The sequence below is a fragment of the Bactrocera dorsalis genome, chromosome 4 (genome assembly GCF_023373825.1).
Source record: "Bactrocera dorsalis isolate Fly_Bdor chromosome 4, ASM2337382v1, whole genome shotgun sequence".
Taxonomy (NCBI): domain Eukaryota; kingdom Metazoa; phylum Arthropoda; class Insecta; order Diptera; family Tephritidae; genus Bactrocera; species Bactrocera dorsalis.
This window is the reverse complement of record NC_064306.1, coordinates 66,040,432-66,063,525: the sequence shown is the minus strand read 5'-3', so window position 1 is coordinate 66,063,525 and position 23,094 is coordinate 66,040,432. Positions and strand designations below refer to the sequence as shown.

General features: G+C 34.3%; 2 protein-coding genes across 8 annotated transcripts; one reads left to right on the top strand and one right to left on the bottom strand.

Moving 5' to 3' along the window:
- Positions 1-8,765: 8,765 nt before the first annotated feature.
- Positions 8,766-11,898, bottom strand: LOC105223675 (E3 ubiquitin-protein ligase RNF185). Of its 7 annotated transcripts, none has more exons than XM_011201450.4 (4): positions 11,679-11,898; positions 9,772-10,382; positions 9,537-9,703; positions 8,766-9,478 (listed from the first exon to the last, which is right to left on the bottom strand). In XM_011201450.4, exons 2-4 carry the CDS (start codon positions 10,341-10,343, stop codon positions 9,378-9,380), a joined length of 840 nt encoding a protein of 279 aa, XP_011199752.1. In that variant the 5' UTR covers positions 10,344-10,382; positions 11,679-11,898; the 3' UTR covers positions 8,766-9,377. The 7 variants fall into 7 exon arrangements, with proteins under 7 accessions (XP_011199752.1, XP_011199751.1, XP_049310462.1 ...); XM_011201449.2 differs by having other exon boundaries at positions 11,704-11,897; XM_049454505.1 differs by lacking the exon at positions 11,679-11,898 and adding an exon at positions 11,398-11,442.
- Positions 11,899-13,923: 2,025 nt separating this feature from the next.
- Positions 13,924-14,781, top strand: LOC109579399 (uncharacterized). Its single transcript, XM_019989375.3, has one exon. The coding sequence runs from the start codon at positions 14,010-14,012 to the stop codon at positions 14,619-14,621; it is 612 nt and encodes a 203-aa protein (XP_019844934.2). The 5' UTR covers positions 13,924-14,009; the 3' UTR covers positions 14,622-14,781.
- Positions 14,782-23,094: the final 8,313 nt, after the last annotated feature.

The following is a 23,094-nucleotide window of genomic DNA, read 5'->3' as shown; positions in this document are numbered from 1 at the left end:
TCTCTGCTGATTTGGTTTTGCTCTTTCGATTAATAACTTAATAGAGTTCTAGATATCTATAGTTGAAGTATAGATACCATACCCAGTTGGTTTCGGCGTCTGCAATGTTCTCTATATACAGTCCTCCGGTCATCAATTTGATGCCCATGTCTGTGTTTTCTGCCATTTCGTCTTTGGATCCATCTGCCTTGACGGTCGGAAGACCCGCCGCGAAGAAGAGATCTGGTTCCATTTGTCTAATGTTCGCATGGTAATCATCTAAGTCATCTGAGAGCTCTGTTTCTGCTCTATGTCTGTATAATAATGAGTTGATTTGGAGTTCCAAAAGTCTTACTCACTGTACCAATTAAACCTTATTATTTATATTTTAAAATTCTTCTTCTTCATTATTGAAAGCCAATTGGAGATTCCAAGTGTAGCCAGGCCTTTCCCCACCTGGTCTTTCCAACGGAATGGAGGTCTTCCTCTTTTTCTGCTTCTCCCGGCGGGTACTGTCTCAAATACTCTCAGAGCTGGAGTTTCAACATCCGTTCAGACGACATAACCCAGCCAGCGTGGACTCTGTCTATTAATTCGCTGACCTATCTCAATATCGTCGTATATCTTGTACAGCTCATCGTTGCATTGACTGTGGTATTAGCCGTTGGCAATGTACAAGGGACCAAAAATCTTCCGCGAAACCTTTCTCTCGAAAACTCGCAAGCCCACTCATATGGCAGGACGGAGGCTTAAAGGGTTCGATCTTTGTTCGCTAAAGGAGCACCTGTTGGCAAGAGTTATTCTACGTTTGATTTCGAGACTGGCATTGTTGTTGATGTTAATGCTGGTTCCAAGATATACGAAATTATCTAGGAATTCGAAGTTATGCCCGTCAACAGTGACGTGGGAGCGAGTATTGCCCTCGTTCCCTACCAAACTCATTTGCTTTGCTTCTTATCCAGTCTCGGTAAAACAGAAATAAAGGCTAACTCCAAAGAATTGTCTTACGGAATCTGCTTAGATACAGTTGATGGTTCCTAAAAATGGTAGCCTTTTCAAAATCATTACAGACCTTCAAGCAATAATATTATGAAGATTATCTAAGATTTAAAACATCTCCCTTCTCAAGCGTTTTGAAATCAATTCACCCCAAATTTAAGTATTTCAATCAAAACCACTTCCGCGACCTTCAAAAGTTCAGTTTACGCCGCGCACCTCATCAATTGACATTCACATATTTATCGAAGCCGCACAATAATGAACCGTTACAAGACCAATCGATCAGCATCAATGTCTCAAATGCGAAATTTCATAAACTCCACAAATTACCATTTGTATGTATTTGTTCGTCTGTGTGCCTGTACTCCTGCTCGGTAACCCAAAACAAATTCATCAAAGCCACTGAAACCGAAAGGTGTTCAGGCAAAGCATTGAAACCGCACAGGCACACGCCCACAACAATCAATCCACTTTACCCTTTGGCGACGCATGTGGATTAGTACATGTAACTGTACTTATACATTTCAACACAAACTACACGAACTAATGAGGCAGTCAACCTTTTCCGAAGCACTTCAGATTGTTAACGGTTGCCAAATTGGAGCCGAAAATGCTGTCAGCTGGGCATTGATACTTCAAATTTGAATGCACGCAGTTAATGTGGTGCTTTAAAGGTATGGGTTGTCTCAACATTAAGGTGTCTATTAGGCACCATAGTATACGTAGAGTTTCAAATATTTTGAATTTCTTTTTTGGATTGTTCGCTGTAGTCAAGACTGGGATGTTCTACATTACATATGTATGTAAAAGAGAGATGTTGCAATATTTTTTCAAATGTAAAAAGAAGTACATGAGATAGAGGTTTAAATTAGGTATAAAAGTGGAAAACTGAAAATATAATTGAAAAGGTTGCCACCTGCTAAAATTGTTGTTAAAAATTTAAATGTAAAATGAAGTACATTCTTACAACAATAAACATATTTTAAAGGATTTCTATCCGAGATATATTTTTAGAGGGTTGTCACCTTTTTGAATATTTTTAAATTAAATTGTTCATTGAATAAAATGCTTTATCTAACTTTAAATTGGTTTATAAAGTACTTCTACTCAAAATATTTTTAAGAGGGTTGCCACCATTTTTTTATTTAATTAAATTGTGAATTGAATAAAATACTTTATCTGACATTGAATTGGTTTATAAAGTACTTCTACTCAAGATATTTTTAAGAGGGTTGCCACCTTTTATTTTTTTATTTAATTAAATTGTGAATTGAATAAAATACTTTATCTAACATTAAATAGGTTTAAAAACTATTTCTACTCAAGAAATTTTTAAGAGGGTTGCCACCTTTTTGAGTTTTTTTAAATTAAACTCTGATAGAAATGAAATACAGTGTATAACTTTAAATAGGTTTAAAAAGTATTTTTCCTCAAGAAAAATTTTAGTATTGCCACCTCTTTGAAATTGTGTATTTAATTAAACTGTGAAGTAAATGAAGTACCGTATCTAACATTAAATGGGTTTAAAATGTATTTCTACTCAACAATTTTTTTAAGAAGGTTGCCACCTGATTGAATTTTTTTTCAGTAAAAGTTTATAACAAAGCAGTTTGCAGAATATGTTTTGTCGTAAGTTCATGTTATCAGGATTGCCACCTGGTTAAAAAACTTCAACAAATAAGGAAAAAGATATGGGTATTAAACTGGAAAGTGTTGTTAATCAATTTTTAATATTTTTGTCTCTGTTGTAATGGAAATTCATTGCAGAACCACATTTGCTACCTTTGGAATCATAAGAGACACTAAGTTTCTAAAACGTAGAATTAACTCAAAAAAAATAATCACCTGATCCCGATAATTGGATCTTGAGCCGCATAAAATTGTATCTTGAGGGATGTTTTGAGGTTACCAGCCGATAGTAAAGGAAACAGAAGGGCGAATAGCAACCAACCTACCTACAACCTTATAAAACCAATTAGTTCCAAAGCATATGTTCCACCCTAATGTTTACTCACTAATATGTACAACAAGCGATTGTCGGTTCTTTAATGGAATTAGGCACAACTGAGCGCCTTTACATTACATTGGGCTACAAAGGGATTTTGGTGAACACTATCTTCCATACTAACCTCCATAGACACACACACACAAACGCTTAGGACAAAGTGAGTATGAGTCAACAAGCAAAGTAGGAATATTAACTTGTTAACTAAGTAAACGAGCATATAAATAATGTGTTAAACTCACTTCGCATGTAAAATGTAATAATGGCCAGTCTGGTGTGTTTTGCAAACATTTACAATAAATTTCGGATAAATATCTCTCACAATTAACTATTACTCCTTAGCAACAAATTGAGGCGTTTGTCGTGAGCTGGAGTTACACTTATTGTTGTTGTTTGTGCGCCAACTCCAATTACTTCATTAGGAATGCTTTTACATGTACTTATTCGAAAAGAGTTGTTGTTGTTATTACAACTAGGTAATGTTATGACGATAAACAGGTACACATATGTATGTATGTATTTGTGGTACTAGGCAACTTGATATATTTGTATTACCTGTAGTTTGTTGTAGTTGTGTGCTTGTAGATTTATTACTCTGTTGGCTCTGTCTGCATATCAAGGGAAATTGAGTTGTAACTGAAGCTGGAAGTGGCTTGCTTGTGTGCCCGGACACAACTGACAAGCTTGTAAATAATAATAAATAAACCTGGCCTGGGGATATAAGTTTGATTGGACGGTATAAGTTAGCTTGGAAGCGTTTCAATGCGATGTTTCGATTTCTTTAATAATTTTTTAGAAGATTTTTGTTAACTTAAATTTAATAAATTTTAGGAAATTGTATTTAGTCAAGAACACACATCCTTTATTCGTCTAAGTCAAAGATAGGGTGGTAAATGATCGTGAGACGACATCGTTAAAATTCAGGGCAGAAATTTATAAAAGTCCAAATCAAAATCGTTCAGATGTTCAGATTTCTTCTCAGTTTCATTCTAAAAGTTGTTGTTTTATACCTTCTTCTTGTAAGTGGAACTGCTTCTGAACCCCACCATGTGCCGTCGAACTTAACAAATAACAATCGGACGAGACAATATCTGGGGAATATAGCAGTTGGGGTAGGACTTCCCTTTTAAGCGTTTCCAGGCAGGTTTTTATCGGGTTTGGCAACGTGAGGACGAGCGTTGTCAGAATAACTTTTTCGTACCTCGCCTGATACTGAGGTCATTAGGAAACCCAGTTCCTTTTCTTAAATATAATTGCACATAAATATGGTATAATGGACTCTATCTGAAGCTATATAAAGCATAAAGATGCTTGGAACGACCAAGAAACCAGAAGCCACTTAAAGGGAGCGGTACCCTGACTGCAAGTTCATTACACAATTGAATGATCTTGATCGAGATTCGAACTTTAGAGAACGTTGTTGTTATTGTAGCGGCCGATTTGAGGGCCATTGATCGGATAAAAAAAAAACCGGGTCCATTCCGTTTACGTAGGCCCGACTGTCGTGAGGACGGCTGGAAACGCTCATAGCCTCCGTTTTAAATTAGTTATTGCAAGGAGAAGCTCAAAGCTCTTTAAAAAACCAACGATTACCTCGAATTTTGGGTTCTTCTGATGACAATTCGGAAGAGCAGCTTGACTATGTGATCCGTTACTCATTGAATGATCGTGATCGAGACTCGAACTTGTTAAAGCTTCAAATAAGCAAAAAAATGCAAAAGAAACTCTTCAAACTTTCAATAAAACGCTCGCAGAAGAGTATTGCAGAGGAATATAAAAAATTTGAAAGGAACACAGAAAAGCAACGCGACACATATAGTACACCCCATTGATGGGGAGTATGCCACTGCAATTTCTATTAAGCACCAGCAAGAAATAATGAATTTCCCAGGCAAAATAATAAAATTTTGTTTACCACACATCAAATGTCATTACAATCAACCACAACGACTGAGAGAGAAGTCAAACGGGCTAACGTAAAGGACACTCGCAGCAGAAAAACAGCAACACCAATTCAATATTTGATACAAGAGCGTAGGTGGATTATAGGTTGCTGGGGGTAGAGCATAACTTGGATTATATTTTTTGAGTCACAGGACAGCTTGGTTCCCTACTGTAGTGAGAACGAAGAAGCTTTGGTAGAGCTCTTATTCGAAAGAGTCTTTTAAAGATAAATCGTGAATAAGGCTTGGCCTCAAAATTTATATGAAAATTGAAATAAAGACGCTTGGGTTTTTTATTTTAAAAATTTTGTGCACTTTGAGCTTTTCAGAAATCTATGTTCATATCTTTTCACTAACATATCTGTAAGTTAACTCTTCATTTTTCGATCAAGGAAAAAACTGAGCTTCCAAACATGTGAATATTTTTTCAAAGGGAAAACCACAACCCACTTTCCTCTGCGCCTGTTAGTACATAGTACATAAAAATTGATGTCATATGCATATCACACACACATTCGAAACACACACACATATGCCTTCGTAGTATTTGATATTCATGAATTTCCCAAGAAAATTTATTATGCATAGAAGTATTTCTATTATAAAAAGAATATGCAAAATCTTTGCTGTGCGTGTGGGACAAAGTCGCTCTTGGCATGCATTGATGTCAACAACTTTAACGTGGCGACCCCGATTTAAGAGCTTATCAAATGTCAAAATTCACTAAAATTTTGAATTTCTGAAATTGCAAAGCGCATTCAAAGCTGCTCAATGGCGAAAACGAAGCTAGAATTTGCATAAACAATTCATCACTTTTACTTGAAAGGCACTTAACTGCAATGTGCGGCGCATACTACACATATATATGATTGCATATTTTTATGGCTGCCACTTCATAGTATATAAGCTAATTAAGCGTAAAACGCTTGCTTTGGCTAATCATCAAAGGTAGTCAGCAAAAACTACGGTAAAAAATTAAATTTCAAACGAAAGGATATGACTTGTTGACAGACAGAAAGCTTTAATGTGTAATTTAGTGCACATGACTGCATTCATAGGTATATGTCAAAAGACGATTAATATATGTAATTGATGGTAGTCTCACTTAAGGGGTTATAGTTTACAGTTATAAGGCCGAAAAAGCGAATTTTCCAGATTTTTTTCTGAGAAGAATTATAAAGTTATTGATCCAAAAATTTGTACACATATTATGGTATATTTTAACTGTATTTTAAGACTTAGTGTTAGTAAAAGTATTTATTTGAAAGGAACTGCAGCTGATCTTCGGGAGCTACTCTCAAAAAAGAGGATTTGGTCAATCACTATATCTCTGAACTGAATCCTCTGAAATTAAAAAAAAACAGATTTCGTTAAAGTAATTTCTATTAAAGCAAATCGAAGGAATATGCAAAATAATTTTTTTAATATTAAATTCTGATTTGAAAGCTACAGAAAAAATCTGATAAGTAATTAAGGAGCCATGCGCTTATAAATTATTATTCATTAAAAAATTGATGAATTTAATACATAATGTTGCCATAAAATAAAGCTTAAAACTTTAAGCTTTAAGAAAAATATAGCAAAGTTTCTTTTCAATACCCATATTATTCACATAATAAACCCAAATATGTTGCATAAATTTACAAAAAAAAAAATTGTGTAAGCAAAATTCGCATTGAAATTCCCTTTACATTGGCCACAATGGGAATAAGTGGCTACAAATTTACACAGAAATGCCGCAAATATGCTAATACCAATAACGGTGAGTATTTGCCAGGACTTTGTTATGCCTATTTGCTGTTGCTCGCCTTTTTTGCCATATCATCCGAAAAGCTATTAACCCTTTTGAAGCTGTGCTCTGTTGGCTGTTGACCATTGTTATGGTCCTTTACTGTTACGTTATACATATGTATGTATACACAGATATGTACCTGTAAACACCTGTACAAGTACTGGGTTATGTTAATATGTATTTTTGTATGCTTTTGTAGCATTTATTACATAATCTAAAATTCTCTCGGAACACTTTTTTAGGTTTATTTAATATATATGCATTATATATATTTACAATGAAATATTTAAATTTATATTGTGACATATGTAATTAAGAGCATATTATATTTCACCACCTCTCACACCTTTATAAACTGCTTTATACACCAAACACACTAATTTCGTACACATAAATATATTTTATATGGAGACCAAGTCAAATTAAAAATTAAATTATGGTAAAAATTTTAATAACCGGTGCTTAAAACATCAAAAAGTTGTTAAAAACACGCTAAATACATTATCTTATAGGTGACTTAGAAACGTAGGCATATTATAACGATCATTATATCTCAGAAATGCCAGTTTTAAGTAAAAAGTACATATCCCTCAAAGTAAATTTTGATACAATATATTTCGTTGGAAATCGTGAAAGAAATATTTTTACCTTTCACTTTAAGTATTATTTTTTTCTTTTTTACCTGTAAGAACGATGAGCTGTTTTGAAATGTTATTATTAATTATGTTTTAAAGATATTCACCAGCTTCAGCTTGTTGAAAATCTATGTAAAATGTCTCTTTTAACCCTTTCGATATTCACAATCTATTTTAAAAAATCAAAAAAAACGTCAAATTTAACCTCTCTTCACTTTATACATTATTTTCCTGCATATATCAATATATTTCCTTTAAAACTTATAATTATTATCATTATACCTTTCATGAAATGCTAATTGTGGCGAAAAAATCCAGTTTGCTTCAATATTTTCAATTTCACTCAGTTATTAAAACACCCGAAATTACAACTGGGGCTGAAAATTGTTTCTTTGTTTTTGTAATAGCAGGTTTAGTGCCAGTTCAAATTTATTTCAAAATCAAACAGCAGCAATTAACCTAACCTAACCTAAACTTACCCAAGAGTTGTTTTGTACATACGCAAATACAATGTAATATGGAAGATTAGGACTTACCCTGCTTTGAATAATTAGCTTTAGAATCAACAAAGTAATTAGCTTATATTTGTATGAAAATCACTTAAATTTCCCACACTTCGCGGCTGCCGGCAAGCACTTGCTTACAAACAAATTTCTTCCGTCAAAAAAATGCACTAAAAACATTGCTCACACTGAATATTTACTTAATTTCGATACAAAACTATCACGACTACATTATTCCATACTAAAAATTATAGTTGCAACGCTTTTTATTAATAAATTTAAAATTTTCACTTATTTCACACGCGAAAACGGAATTTAACTCGTAACGACTGAAATGGCGGCGGAAATTTGACAGCTAATACAGTTGCATTTGCAGTAAGAATTTGAGTGTAAGGGAAATGTGACAAATGGAAATAATAACAAAATGTTGTGCTCACTTTGAATTTAAATTTAAATTCGAAATGCTTAAAATTGTTTCTAATGTTTAGAAAATGCATGCATTTTATTATAAATACTTATAGTAAAACAAAGAAGCAGTTGAAAATATGCAAACAATTATAATATACCGATGAATAACGAAATCTGTTGCACTTCCACGGCCTCTGCGAATTTTGCTGGTGGATTGAAATGTAAGCCAAAAGTAACCGGAAGGGAAAAAATTCCTCACGCCTTTTCATATTTGGACAACAAGAACCACTGCTGTCGTTGTTGTAGCGGCAGGAAACACTGCTGCAGTAATTTCGAGGAATGCTGCCGGGTTGACAGCCCTTGGCCGGATAAAAATCTGGTTCCATTCTGGTTACTTAGACCCAAATGTTGTGCGAACGAACCAATAAATCCTTATAGTGAATGCAAGTGCAGTGGCATATTTCGTATACTCCAAATAAATTACAATAAAAATAAAATATGTGTAATTCTAATAAGGTTATAGCATTTTATTTCTGAAATAAACAACCAACCGCGAAAAGAAAAAAATAGTGTCTCACCTCCAAACTTAACGCTTAATCACAAATCCATTAATAGAAATTTAGGTACAATTTGTTGTAATGTAAAGATTACTTAAAAAATAAAAGAGCGAAAGATCATAAAATTTTAAAATACAGAAATTTTCTTCGAGCAAGTAAAACTGACTTCAATGCTATTTCATCACAAAAACTCATAGTATGAAATATATATTATGAAATGCAAGTAGATATGCATGTACATACATTTATGATGAAAATGATTTTAATTAGTTTACTGTTATTTTCTTTTAATTCATTACATACATTTATTTTGAAGGTATCACTTTTTTATAATTTTACGCTTTAAGATTACTTCCTCTTTCGTTTGACAATGTAATTTCACAGTGTTAAAAGTATTTGCAATTTCGTATGTATGTATGTTTCGTTAATAAATTGCACACATGTACATAATTGAATTTCTTATTAATAATCGCAAGCACGGAGCAACAAATTAAAAAGTGGGCTCTTTGCATAAATATATATATTTAGGTATGTAAGTATAATCGATTTAGTATTGCTATGCGAATAATAACCAAGCAATGCACAAGATAGCCAAATACAGGAATAATTTAGATAATTGCTGTTCATCTTCGTATTGCACGGTGCCACGGTTGGCAGCTGTAAATACAAGCGGAAATTAATTTTTATATTTATAACTTATTTTTAAGTAGCTTACCAGCTGCACGAGGTTCACCAAAGTTGAAAGACGAAGCGAAATAACCGAATGGAAAAGCACCAATACCGAAAGACATGTGGAAACCATCACCAAAACCGAAACCCTGGAAACCTTGTTGTGGCTCTGGCTCAGTACGCTGACCAGCGGGACGCGGTGGCACCTTATTTCTATAAAAAAAATGTTAGTAATTTTAACCCAATGCTTGGTATTCACTGTGTGCAGATTTATGCTTTACCTGGGATCCTCTTGCTTGGTGCTGTTGCGTCCGTATAGCGGTATTACTTTATCCTTGCCAATTGCTGCTTTACAAACTGGGCATAATTTGCAATTTGGACGTGTCTCCAACCATTGGTGCAGGCATGGCCAGCAAAATAAGTGGCCGCACAGACTGACGACTGCGTCCTTTGCGGTATCGAGACAAATATTACATTCATACATGGAATCATCGACTTTCTCCTCTTCGTTGTTTTTGTTTTTAGAATCACCACTAGTGCTGCTGCTTTCTGTTTTAATGCTGTTTATGTTCGCTGTGGAATCGCTGCCAAGGGCGCTACCGGGAAACGAATACGTTGTGGAAGTTGTAGTTTTCGATGCGGCATTATCAGCGGTAGAGTTCACAGTTTCAGTTGTAGTTGTTGTGGCGGTTTGCTGTGCAGCAGTGGTTGCAGTTTGCTCTGTGCCATCGTTTGTTGTATTGTCGAAATAAGTCCAATCGTCCATTGATTCAGTGGGCGGTGCTGACGCTTCACCATGTGATGTTGTGGGCAATTCCGGCGCCGTTGGGGCGTGTGTTGTTTGTGTTGACATATCGTTCGTTTGCTTTTGCTTCAAAATTTGCCAAATGAGCTGGAAGGTAAAAAATGCAAAAACTGCTTATAAACAAATAAACAAAAAAATAACTATTTAAACATGCACTCGGCAAGCACGAATAGTCAACATTCTCATATACTATATATTCACACAAAATCCAATTGGAAGCGACTAGAATGTTAACACACCATCTAAACAAAGCGAACTTTTGCAGCGCGGTTTTGCGTCCGTGCTATACAAAGCTTATGTACCTATTTAGTTGCCACCACAGAAAGGTTTAAAACAGTTACAAAGCGGCCTATATTGCTGTATAAACATACGATTTCTAAAAAGAAACCATATGAATATGCCGTCTGAAAAATCTTTGCAGTAAACAAGTTGTGATTTCGCTTTCCGCAAAGATATTATATCGGTTTTCTCAGCGAAACCAGTTTGCACTTTATTGCGGCATACTTGTGTCTCAAGCTTTTTTCCTCATTGTAGCTGACGTATTTTTATATTGCCGAGAATTATCAGAACCTGTCTTGCAAATTTGTTGCTTAATGATAAGTGTACCTACACACGTGTATTGTACATATGAGTTTGCGAGATTTATGTTTGCTCAGCTTAAGCGATATGAACAAGTTTTACAAAATTCTATATAATTTGCTTTAGGTGCGATAGTCCATCATACAAGTGGCGTAACGTGATAACAACTTTGATTACCTTTAGTTCTAGTTTTTTTGTGTTTGTTTTTGTATTGTTTGTACTTTATGTTTGCTTCTACTTCAATTTAGCGAAATATAAAACTGGCTTGTCACGACTCTTGAATTCCTGTTTTCTCTTAAGTTATAAGCTTATCTTCTGTGCAGTTAAGAATATACTAAATTGCTGATTGAATACACTGACGTGTAATTCACATCGTATAATTAACATGTTAGCTTGTACACTACGTTCTTCCGTATCACATGCCCCTAACCCATATACAGACGCCCGTATCAGCACCACTACCACCCTAACGCCCTTGCGTCAATTAATGTGCGCCACCTCCTACAAATCCCCCCATCGACACCTGTAATAGTATTTTCTTTCCTTGCTTCATGTTTTTTTTGTGGTGTTTTTTGTTCACCCAGCTGTGCTATGCACTTTGGCTTTGTTATTCTAATTTTCGATTGTTTTTATGTTCACTCATATTATTTCCAATATGTAAGAATTATTGCGCCAGCTTTCCACCAGCTTTTTTCCTTGCGGAATGCGTTGGTATTTGCTTTTCAGCCACGAAATATGTGGCGTATTTTCGCAATAACATATTTTCACAATTTTGCTTTAGAAAAAAAATACTAAGGCGTTCACCTCATGAAGGTCGTTCTGCACTCGCTTTAATGCTGTATTTTTCTCAACAGCAGCTTTACACGCGAATTTCAAATCTATTGAATTTGCACAAAAAACATTTAATGAACCACAATAATTAATTTTTATTAATTCTTAATGTTTCTGTATCAAAACTAATTAGATAAAAAGATGTTTTTTCTTGCTCTGCTGATTTCTTGTGACGTTTTCTTTCATTTGCTGTACATTGTTCTACCAGCAGGGATGCATTGCAAATATGAAGTATAAGAAAATATAATAGATGGTACGAGCTGTGTTTCATGAGCATTACTATAAGTAGTGCGTGGTGTATGTGCAATTATATTGGCGATTACTTTATTTTAATTTTATTAATTGAACTGTTATCAATTTATTTATAAATTAGCTTGCTACAAATTGCACTAATCATTAAAACTATAAATATTTCAACATTTTATTCAAAAATATCTACTTTTTTAAATAAATATTGTTCTAAGATTTTTAGGTAAACATAGTTTCATATTGACTATGATTTATTTAAAAACTCTTAACTATAAAATCTACTATAATTAGAGTGTTTGAAACAATTGTATGCAATTTTTTTTTTTTGTGTTTCAAATAATATAATTTCTTACTTAAATGCAACCCTCGTCCTGTCAAGTTTCCTACGCTATTTCCTTTGCTCTTCTTCCAGTTCCGTTAGTTCGTGTATAAATTCTATTCAAATAATGGAAAATTGTGAATTTTGTTTTAAATTATGCAAATAGTTTAATTTTTGCGATTAATATAGTTATAAGTATTGAATAAAGTGGAAAATTAGTAAATGCGAGTGCAGTCTGTGTTTTAAAGTGTTTATTTTGCGGCTTTTTAGCGAATGTGGCGCTTAGACAAAAGTGTGTGAAAAAATTGTGATATATGGATGAACTGCGAAGTAAATACTCAAATGATATGCTGGAAGAGGATATAATTGTAATTTATCCAAGGTTTGCAACAAAACACTGGTAAGTGCATTTTTATAAATAAAAAATAATAAATAATTAAACAAAATATATATTTATAGCAAAAATGTGGGATAATATTTACTTGTTAGTGCAAAATCTCAGTTCGGTTGCTGTAGGTTGCAATAAACTTGCTATTATACCCGCGCTGCGATTTTTGGGTATGTTAAATCAGATTAATAATGCAAACTATCAAAAGGTGTCTCAAATCTAACCACTGATTAATGCAAAAAAATGCTTGTCTGTAGGGAGTTGCAGCAGAAGATTTCATAAAACTAGATCATACAGTGCTAAAATTAAGCACAAGTATACCAATTCCAATTATTCAACCTCATGTTGACGCTGTTGTAAAGGAATCTACTTAGTCCTGCCATAAATTCTGTTACACATTCAAGTCGTTATAAAACTCAAACTATAATAGATTTTTTAATAGAGTCAATTTGATTTAATTATACATAAATTATATGAGTGATGTAAAGAATTTTATTCGAATTGGGCTGCGTTTGTTTTCACACAAACCCTAAATTGATTTGGCCCTTGATAAATAGCAGCAGTTTCTAGTGGGAAATGAAAGTTGGATGTCTGGGAATTTCTGTGTGTGATATATCTTTTAAGTGAGTGAATAATATTTAAACGTTATAATTTATATTAGCTTCACTAACATTAAGAAAACCAATGGTGAATATTTTATTATAGTGATTATATGAGCGAAATTAATTTTTGCGCAAACAATTTATTTACTAAAAAGAACTCGCCAAAGGATAGTAATTTCGCAAATGAGCTAACTATTGGCTTAGTGGCAGAAAACAAAGACAACACAAACAGAAAAAATTAAAGTTAGAACAAATAAGAAATCGCACTTAGCTGTTCAAATAAATGCATAAACCGTTTAGTTCTACACGAAAGAGTGCGCTGCGAGCGAAAGTGTTAATTCCATTTAAAAGCGTTGATCATCCAAAACAAAAAACCACAAACGAGAACAACAACAACATCACTAATAGCAGCAGGAAGTCGTCACCTAAGAACCAAGGCAAAGACAGTTGAGGACAGACAGATCGAAGATTTTTATTTGTTTCTTGTTTGCCTGAGAAAAATTAAACACATTTACTAAAACTTCGCTAAACTGTCGGACTCCGTTGTTAAATATTTTTACATGGTCAAATTTATATAGAACAATACATGCTTTGTTTCTGGGTTGGAGACAAAACGGCCGCTTAGTTGGTGTGTGGCATATGTGTATAAATGAGCGTGGACAGTCAGTGGACAGCAACAGTCGAGTTCTACACAGCGTTGACACAACTAGAAGCATAAGAAAGGATTACATAATCATCAATACAAAATGAAGACATTTGTTGTTGTATTTGCGCTTATCGCACTCATAGCGCCTGGTCAGGCGACTTTCGGTAAATTAGCGCTGCTCGCGGGCGTAAGCGGTGGTGTTGGCGGCGGCGGCTACGGTCCTAGCTATAGTCCTGGTTATGGTGGTGGCTATGGCGGTGGTTATGGTGGCGGCTATGGTTACGGTGGTGGATATAATGGTGGTTATGGTGGCTACGGCGTTACGCCATACTCAAATAGTCGCGAAAACGTCGTCAAAGTGATAAAGGTGTCTGTGGTGCCTGGGGGCAGCTATGGTGGTGGTTACAACACAGGTGGTTACAGCACTGGCGGCTATGGTGGTTATGGCTATGGCGGTGGCGTTTACAATGGTGGTTATGCGAGTGGCGGTGTAGCCTACCCTGCGATGACCACTTCGGCGGTCGTGACACCTGTAGTGACAGCTGTCTCAACTCCAGTTCCAGCTCCGGTCTCCTACGGTGCCACCTATGGCAGCGGTTATGGTTATGGTGGCGGTGTTGGTCTGGGCTACGGTGGTGTTGTTGGTGGTGGAGCAATTGGTGGCGGCGGTATTGGTGGTTTGGGTCCTTTGGGCCCAGAAGGCTGGTGCTAGTGGAAAACGTAGGCGAATTGTGGCCGTGCTCTTGATGGAAACGACAAACCGTTGTAACGAATTTGATGTTGGTAATTTGTATATATATAACTGTAACGATGAATTCAGTATTAAAGTGAATAATAAATATATTTTTAGTTTTGAAACAAACTAACGAAGATTTTGTGATTGTTTAAAATTTTTTTTTCCAAAAACAACAAAACTCGGTTTTAGGTGATTTTGAGAAGAAGGTATTTTGAATTAATTCTTGTCATTTTGAAAGTTAATTTTTTAACAAATTAAATACTAAATCTTAGAACAAATTTAACAAAAAATTTTTTGTTGGATTTTTGAGTATCATTGCTTTGTATAATAACATAACCTCAATCCCTCAGCTGACTTCTAATTCTGCTTTAGCGATTACATCTTTCAGCCACAAATTTATGACTTTATATTCTTATTTCTTTTTGAAGTTAACATTATTATTGATTTATCCAATCTCCAATCTCACTATTCCCGCTGGAACTTCAATCTGCTCTGAAGACTTTGGGATCCACATATGTACGTACACCGATACATAATATAATTCGGGATTTTTTGTGTGCGCAAACAATTAGCACCTTATCAAGCTTTACTTTTAGCACTGTTTAAATATGTAGTTAGAAGTACTCACACACACATAAATATTTATATTTCTTGCTAAGTTCATATGATAAACCTCTTATGTAACATCTATTAGCCATTTGTATTAGGCTGAAACTGTTAGTTGACAAACAAACCTAAATAAAATACCTAGAATTTGTCGTGTGCAAGCAAAAAATATAGATTTAATGAGCAAACAAAATAAAATATGTTAAAACCCCACAAAAAGTGAGGTCATCAACACCGAGATATTTCTTTTTATTTTGTTATTATGTATTTATTCAGATAAAACTAGTGGGATCAACCAGATCAGGCCTTTACAGTGCTTCACACATCGAATCGATGTTTTAAGTGCTCAAAACTGCAGTTGTTTCAGTTGTTGTTGTTGTAGCGGCAGAATTCTGCCGAGTTGACAGTCCTTGGCCGGATAAAATTCGGGTCCGTTCCGGTTACGTAGACCCGACTGTCGTGGGAACGGGCAGTTGTTTCAGTCTACTATATGTGTGAGAGCTCGCATTGTCGAAATGAAGAGTGATCCCTCTTCGACGGTTGGTTTTCCTAATTTCTGAAGAAACAACCGGCAAACAAATTATTATATACCACTCAGAATTTACTGTTCTGCATTGTTTCAGTGGTATAGTTGCGACTTGTCCAGTTTTTCTACATATAAAGCCAGGCAACCATTCGCTTGGCAGTGCTTCGTACTTTTGTTGGATTCGACTCATCTTGAAACACCCATACAGTCGACTACTATTTAGTTTCGAGCTCATACGCATAAATCCACGATTCATCACCTGTCACGATGTCATAGACGTGTTTCAAAGCAGCGCTATCGTAATTTTTTATTTTCTCTCGACCAATCAACGCGATGTGTTTGTTGAGCGTTCCACAAATTGTGTGTGATCCAACGTAAAAACATTTTTGTCATGCAATATTGAATGTATGCTAGTCCCGCTAATGCTACCATCTCACGGTAGGTCACATGATGTTCTGACAGTATAGGTTGTGCACAAAATCAATGGTTTCGGGAACAAGTACTGATTTTGGATCACCTTCATGAAGTTCGTTTTGGTAGTGATCTACGATGTCGATGAAATTCGTAGATCACGCCTAAAAGAACAGAGAACGTCATTGCTTCGATTATCCAGCCTCTCAAGTGCCTTTGTAATACCTACGATCTTTGGCTAAAAGAAAGAGTTTTGACCGCCGAATTGAGGCAGGTTTCTATGTGTGACAGGACCCCTTAAATCTACGCTACAAGCTAGCAGGTTTATATGAAGTAGGCTGCTATATATATTTCTAGCCTCGGCAATACTAAGTGTTGCCGTTGCAATCTGACATTTCCATTGGAAATTTTGACATTTTTTAGCATAACATCACTCAGAACGTTTTGTCATTTAATCGTGAATTGTTTTATTTACAGGGAATTAAAAAATTCATCTCGGCCAAAAAATGGAATTAACTCGTGAACATTTTCGTGCGATCATTTTTCACAACTTTCGACGTGGATTATCACGACAAGAGTGCATCGATGAACTAAAATCTTTGTATGGCTATGAAGCACCATCCTATAGCACTGTGAAAAACTGGTACAACTCGTACAACTCGTAAAACAAAAAACATTTCTTAAATGACCTTGGGAAGAAGATCGAGTCGAGAGTTGTTACACAGATATTGACATATTCGATCCATTGAGGTCACCTAGGCCCGATATCTTCTATATCTACGCTTGGCAGTGCAGTCTTCTAACAGAAAAGCGCCTTGTCACATGAAGACTTCTTCAGTTGTGCGAACATATACTTACTATAAAGAAAATCATAATTTTTATATCAAATCTGATCAATATATTACCTCATAATTTGAGAGAAAAATATATTTGAAAATGCTTTGTAAAGATTTTTTCCAAACTAAGTTCATATCCTATGCTCATATGTACATTTGCATTTATGCTGACCTCAAATGAGCTCATAATTCACGAATAGCGAAATATTTCGCAAAACCAAATAAGTGGGATCTATTGATCTTGACTGAGCAATATGTTTTTAATCTATTTATCGGAGACACATGAACGCAGCATACCAATATACAAACATATTTCTATATACATATATGTATAGTACATATGTATATGTAAATATAAACCTATGCACCGCAGCAACTTTATGTGCATTAGCAATCAAATAAATTTGTTAAAAAGGTTCAACGATGCGTAGATTTGGTATTTTTTCTGCCAAAATTTCACACCTTATTAATTTGAGAATCATAAAAATCAATAGCGCGGGCAAACGCAGCGCCTTAAAACCTGCACGCAGCCGACCCAACTCAAGTGCGGTGCCGAAACAATGGTGACCTTCAATGTCGGACACAAAAAGCCGTCGAAACCGCGCGCCTTGGCTGCACAATGAATCAATGAAGCGATGAAATCGAGAGTGAACCGCCCTCCAAAATAAACCAAAAACAAAAAGCAGCAACAAAATGTTTTCAGGCACCCACAAACTTTACGAGGAGCCCCGAATGAAATAGTTATCTACAGATATTTAAGTGTATATAGCATATGTATATATAAATATATATATAGGCTCATATATGTCTTACCCTTTCATGTTAATGCTTATGCTAGTGATGCTGTGCGCTTAAAACTATCCACCAGTACTGCAAGCCTGCCGACAATGGTAATTAGCCGGTCTGCTTTTCGTGTTTACGTGCTAAAAAGTCTCTAACGAGCCAAACCTCAATCGGCATGCATAGCGAGTATGCTGGGCATTGTTTGCCGGCATTTTTCGCCTTCAATTCGGCGCATCTAAAAATTTATGCAAATATGTGGGTATACTTATGTAGAAAATTATTCATAAGTTAGGTTATGGGTTCAAGTAGTTTGAGTTAGGGTGGTTAATTAATTACCTAGACGCTTACAAAATATATTTTTTCACTTTTTCCAACACTAACCTAACACTAACCTTTAAAACAAATCACTCCAGAAACATCACTTTATTTGATTTTGTCGTTTGGAGTCTAACTTCGCTGTGGTCGTCTAAGAGTTTCTGATCAAGTAGCTCAAAATGGCCTTTAAACAGATATTATCAATCCTTATTCACTCTTTTGCATCGTTGTAAAGATTTGCTTTCGACACCTTTCACCCATACTTCGCCTTACTTCCTTAGCTTATCTACTGCCTCCAAGGCGATTGAGTTCTACTGAGGTTTTTTGGTGATTGGCAATCTGTTGTTTACCAAATGTGGGACTTGGACAGGTTCTTTGTTTCAAATTTTATAAAGTAAAAAGTTTCGTGGCAGTCCTCTTCTTCTTTTTCCTTGACACTACAACCGTAAGTCTCGAATCGATGAAGCATCCTCTTCAATGCTTACTACGTGATCTAACCTCATTAGTCACGACGACAACTCCAAAAACCTCGTGAAGAACAGTCATCGTCAATGTTTCTATGTCTGTACGGGGATGGGAATAATAAAATACTTCTAGACCGTAATTTTTCTGTCGTCAAAAGAATGATCTCAATTGCCTACCGATCCCAAAGCAGCACCTGTTGGCAAGAATTATTCTACGCTTGATCTCCATGCTTAAATTGCTGGTGGTATTTATGCTGGTTCCAAGATGGACGAAATTCTTCACTTATTCAAACCACACGGAATCTTTTTGTATGACATCCAAGTACTTTGTCTTGCGCTCAAACAACCAAGCAAGACATTTTCTCTTCTTCTTTAACAGTACAACCGTGTGTCTTTAGGAATTGTATCTTCAACACCTGTGTAAAATTTCATGAAGATCGGTTGAGTAGTTCTCGAGAAATCCTGCCAACCGTCTTCAAAAACACAGTTTCGAAAAAAAACTATTACTCGGATCAACTATTTTAGGACAACATTTAAAAGTATTGTAAAATTTAAAAGACAATAAAAAAGGGGATTTTTTGAAACCCGTAAACCTATGTAACCCCTTAAAGACAGATATAAAAGAGTGTACTTCAATAATAATTTCTGTTTCTGGCCAATTTTTAGACTCTCCGACCGATATGCCGATGTCTAAAATCTGAAAGCTTTTTTCATTAAAACTATATCTAGGTTGCAGTGTCAGTCTGTTTTATAAATTATTATGAACACCCTAATGATAAATGAAATGTATGTTTATGAGAGATCAAAAGAAACCAAAAGAAAAAGACATTTGTCGATATACACGAGCCGCATGTCAAATTAATCCACAACAAAAAATTAAATACTTCTTTGCAAAGAATTCCTATCAATGCTTAGGTAGAATATGTAAATTGCCTATAATTTCTAGTATACTGAAATTCTTGTCACTGTTCAGTTCGTAGCCATATACATATGTGTAGTTACTTTTTCTTCTTTGGAACTACAACCATGAGTCGGTCTGATTCAAGAACACGAAATTTCGCCAGTTGCCGCTATCCTTTACGAGCTCACGCTAATTGTACATCCCAAGTACAGACAGATCACTATGCACTTAGTCCTTCTATTGGATGCGTGGACGCCTTTTTTTCTGTTGTTCATCTATAGGTTGAGTCAAAGTAGCTTTTCATATTCCATGCGAACGACATAGCTCATACAGCTGGTGGTTCCATCTTATTCGAAACTCATCGCTAATGCGCACAGATCCTAAGATCTTGCGAAGAACAGTTCTCTCGAATGCTCAAAGTGCTTTCCCAATTCGGATCAGATTGGTTTAACGAAAGCAGCATACACCGAGAGAGCCGTATTGAAGTGATATATAAAAATGATCTGGCGTCGCTAAATGTGACCACTCTGACCCAACGTCGAAAACATGGTGACGGCCCTGCGGTAGAACTCTGCTTTTTTCAGTTTTGATTTCGATTGAGGAAAAATCTGAAAGTTCTATTTATCGTGATCCATTATGTTTCCAATTTGTCTTATTAGTACGTAGGAACTTAGATATCTTTCAATTCCATAAATGTAAGAACAATCCTAATGTTGAATCAGATAGAAAAGCACTTAATCTTGAATCATATTGATTTCGAAGAATATCGGCGAAACTTCTCTCCAACCAAAAATCTTTTCAACGATTTATATATTCTCTATATTTATAGTATATCTAATATATATTGTATTGCTTTATAACTGGCTTCATTCATGACAATACGTGACTGCCACTGACCGGATCTGTGACCTTCATCTTCAACATTAAGAGTTCGGACCACTCTTTTTCTATTTGTCAATGTTTATTTAATCCAAATTATCATAAATTCAAAACCGACAAATTTTCTATTTGCGAATCGATTTACTGTCAACGCAACGCATCCGAAAAGATAATTACTTCATCTTTAAATAAACAGTGCGTGCAAAAGTAAACAGACAATCAATATGCACGAGTAATACATACTAAAGACATTCATATACTATATATATATATATATATATATATACTTCTTCTTTAACTATATAATATCTTCATATGTATGCATGTATATGCCGAAGATTGCTTAAGAAGCTCATGAACTGGGCACCAATATTTTGGTATACAAATAGTAGAAGAGCAAATATGTGTAGGCAACGAAGAAAAGCTTGGGAAATTGATCATGATCAACATTATGGGTTTTTTTATGGATCTATGTATATTAGCATTTACTACACGCACATTTATACTGACGTATGTATACGTATATATAGTAGGTATTGGTGCAAATTGGTGTGCTTATAAGTAATAATGTCTGGTTTGTAACTTTCGCACAGTGGCGGGCGTAAAATTATGAAGCAGCATTTTTTTTTACTCTGAACAGAGTACCGTATATTAAGTTGCCACGATGTTTGTAAAGTGTAAAAGAAAATATTGGAAATCTCCTAAATTATATTCAATATATAATTGATCAGCGTGCCGACCTAATCGATTCAGACATTCCAACCGTCTGCCCCTGTGTATATAGGCAACTTAGTCCCTCAATTTTTGAGATATCGATCTGAAAATTTGCAATCATCCTTTTCTCACAAAGAAGCTGCTCATTTCTCGAAACGGCCGATATCGGACCACTATAGCATATAGCTACCATACAAACTGAACGATCGGATTAAGTATTTGTATGGAAAACTTTTTCATTTAAGCAGATACTCTCGCAAAATTTGACATTTGAAGAAATACGCTCTCTTTTCTTTCTTGATTTAAAAAAAATTTCAGGAGAAAGGTCATGTGATCTTAATAAAATTTAGAAATATGAATTATTTTTTTTACAAACTGACAGAATATCTCGAACTCAAGCAAAATTTTGTAAAAAATTAATTTTAGACTTAAAATTCGCTATTAAATAGAATGCAGTGAATGTTTACATTAGATACATTTTTTTTTAAAGGGTTGCCAACTGTTAAAAAATTAATTTTATCTAATAAATATATTAACGCCCAAATTTAAACTAAAAGTGCATATTCGAGTTTTACAAATAATTTTGCAATTTTATACTGCCAGAGTTGCCATTTGTTTTCAAAATACTTTTAATTTTAACAGTTAATGATAACAAATTTTGAACTAAAAGTATATATTAAAATGAGAAAATTAATTTTACAAATTAAATTGCAATTTTATACTGCCAGAGTTGCCATTTGTTCTTAAAATAGTTTTCATTTTATTAGTTAATGATACCAAATTTCGAACAAAAGTGCATACAAAAATGAGAAAATTAATTTTACAGATTTTATTGCAATTTTCCATTGCCAGAGTTGCCATTTGTTTTCAAAATACTTTTAATTTTAATAGTTAATGATAACAAATTTTGAACAAAGGTGCATATAAAAATGAGAAGATTAATTTTACAAATAAATTTGCGTTTTATACTGCCAGAGTTGCCATTTATTTACAAAAAAAGTTTAATTTTAATTGTAAATGGTAATGTTACAGTCGATTAGCTTCCATAATTTGCAAATAGGATTTCTTTATACAAATTTTTGATTAGAGTTGCCACTGTAATTTAAATTATTATTCTTTTAATAAAAATTTATGCATATAAAAAATATTTGGATTGCCACTATGTACTTTCAATTTTAAATTTGTATTAATGGAATAAAAAATGATGCTCTTCATGTAAACTGTTTAGAAAGTTAAAAAAATCTGTTGAAGATAATTAAGCGTGGAAATATAATATATGTATTTTATAGCGTTGCCATCCTAAAAAAATAATTTCAATTGAATAACAAATGCGTTGTTGTAATTTTTTTTTCTCAAAATAGTTTTTATACCAAGTAATTTTAGTTGAATTTCGCTTAAAATTTTATAGGGTTGCCACCTAATTTTTTAAAAAACTTTTTTTTATTTTGCTCTATATTATAACTCCAAATAAAAAATTTCAAACCGAAAAGATTTTTATAAAGTTTGTTGTTAAGGGTTGCCACTTATTTGTTAATAAAAATGATAAGAAAACACAATTATAGAGTTGCCATCCTAGAAATAATTGGTGTTTTCATAATAAATGCTTTGTTATTTTTTTATTATATAACAAGTAATTTCAATTATATTTCTATAAAAATTTTGTAGGGTTGCCACTTAATTTTGACAGAAATTTTTTTAATCTACTCTATATTATAACACCAACTTAAAAATTCCAAAACGAAAATATTTTTATAAAGTTTGTTGTTAAGGGTTGCCACTTATTTCTTAATAAAAATAAAAAAAACGCAATTATTTTTTATTCAAAATGTCTTTTTACAAATTTAAAAATAAAAATAAATAAGTGAATATTTTTGTTGAAAAGCTTATTTTGTTCTATCAAAGTAATTTCATCGCCACCACTGTATATACATGAGCACTGAGCACTCCGTGTACACCGAAGCGTGTGTACTTCTTTTATTGATTAAACAAACACCACTTCACAGCGCAGATCACC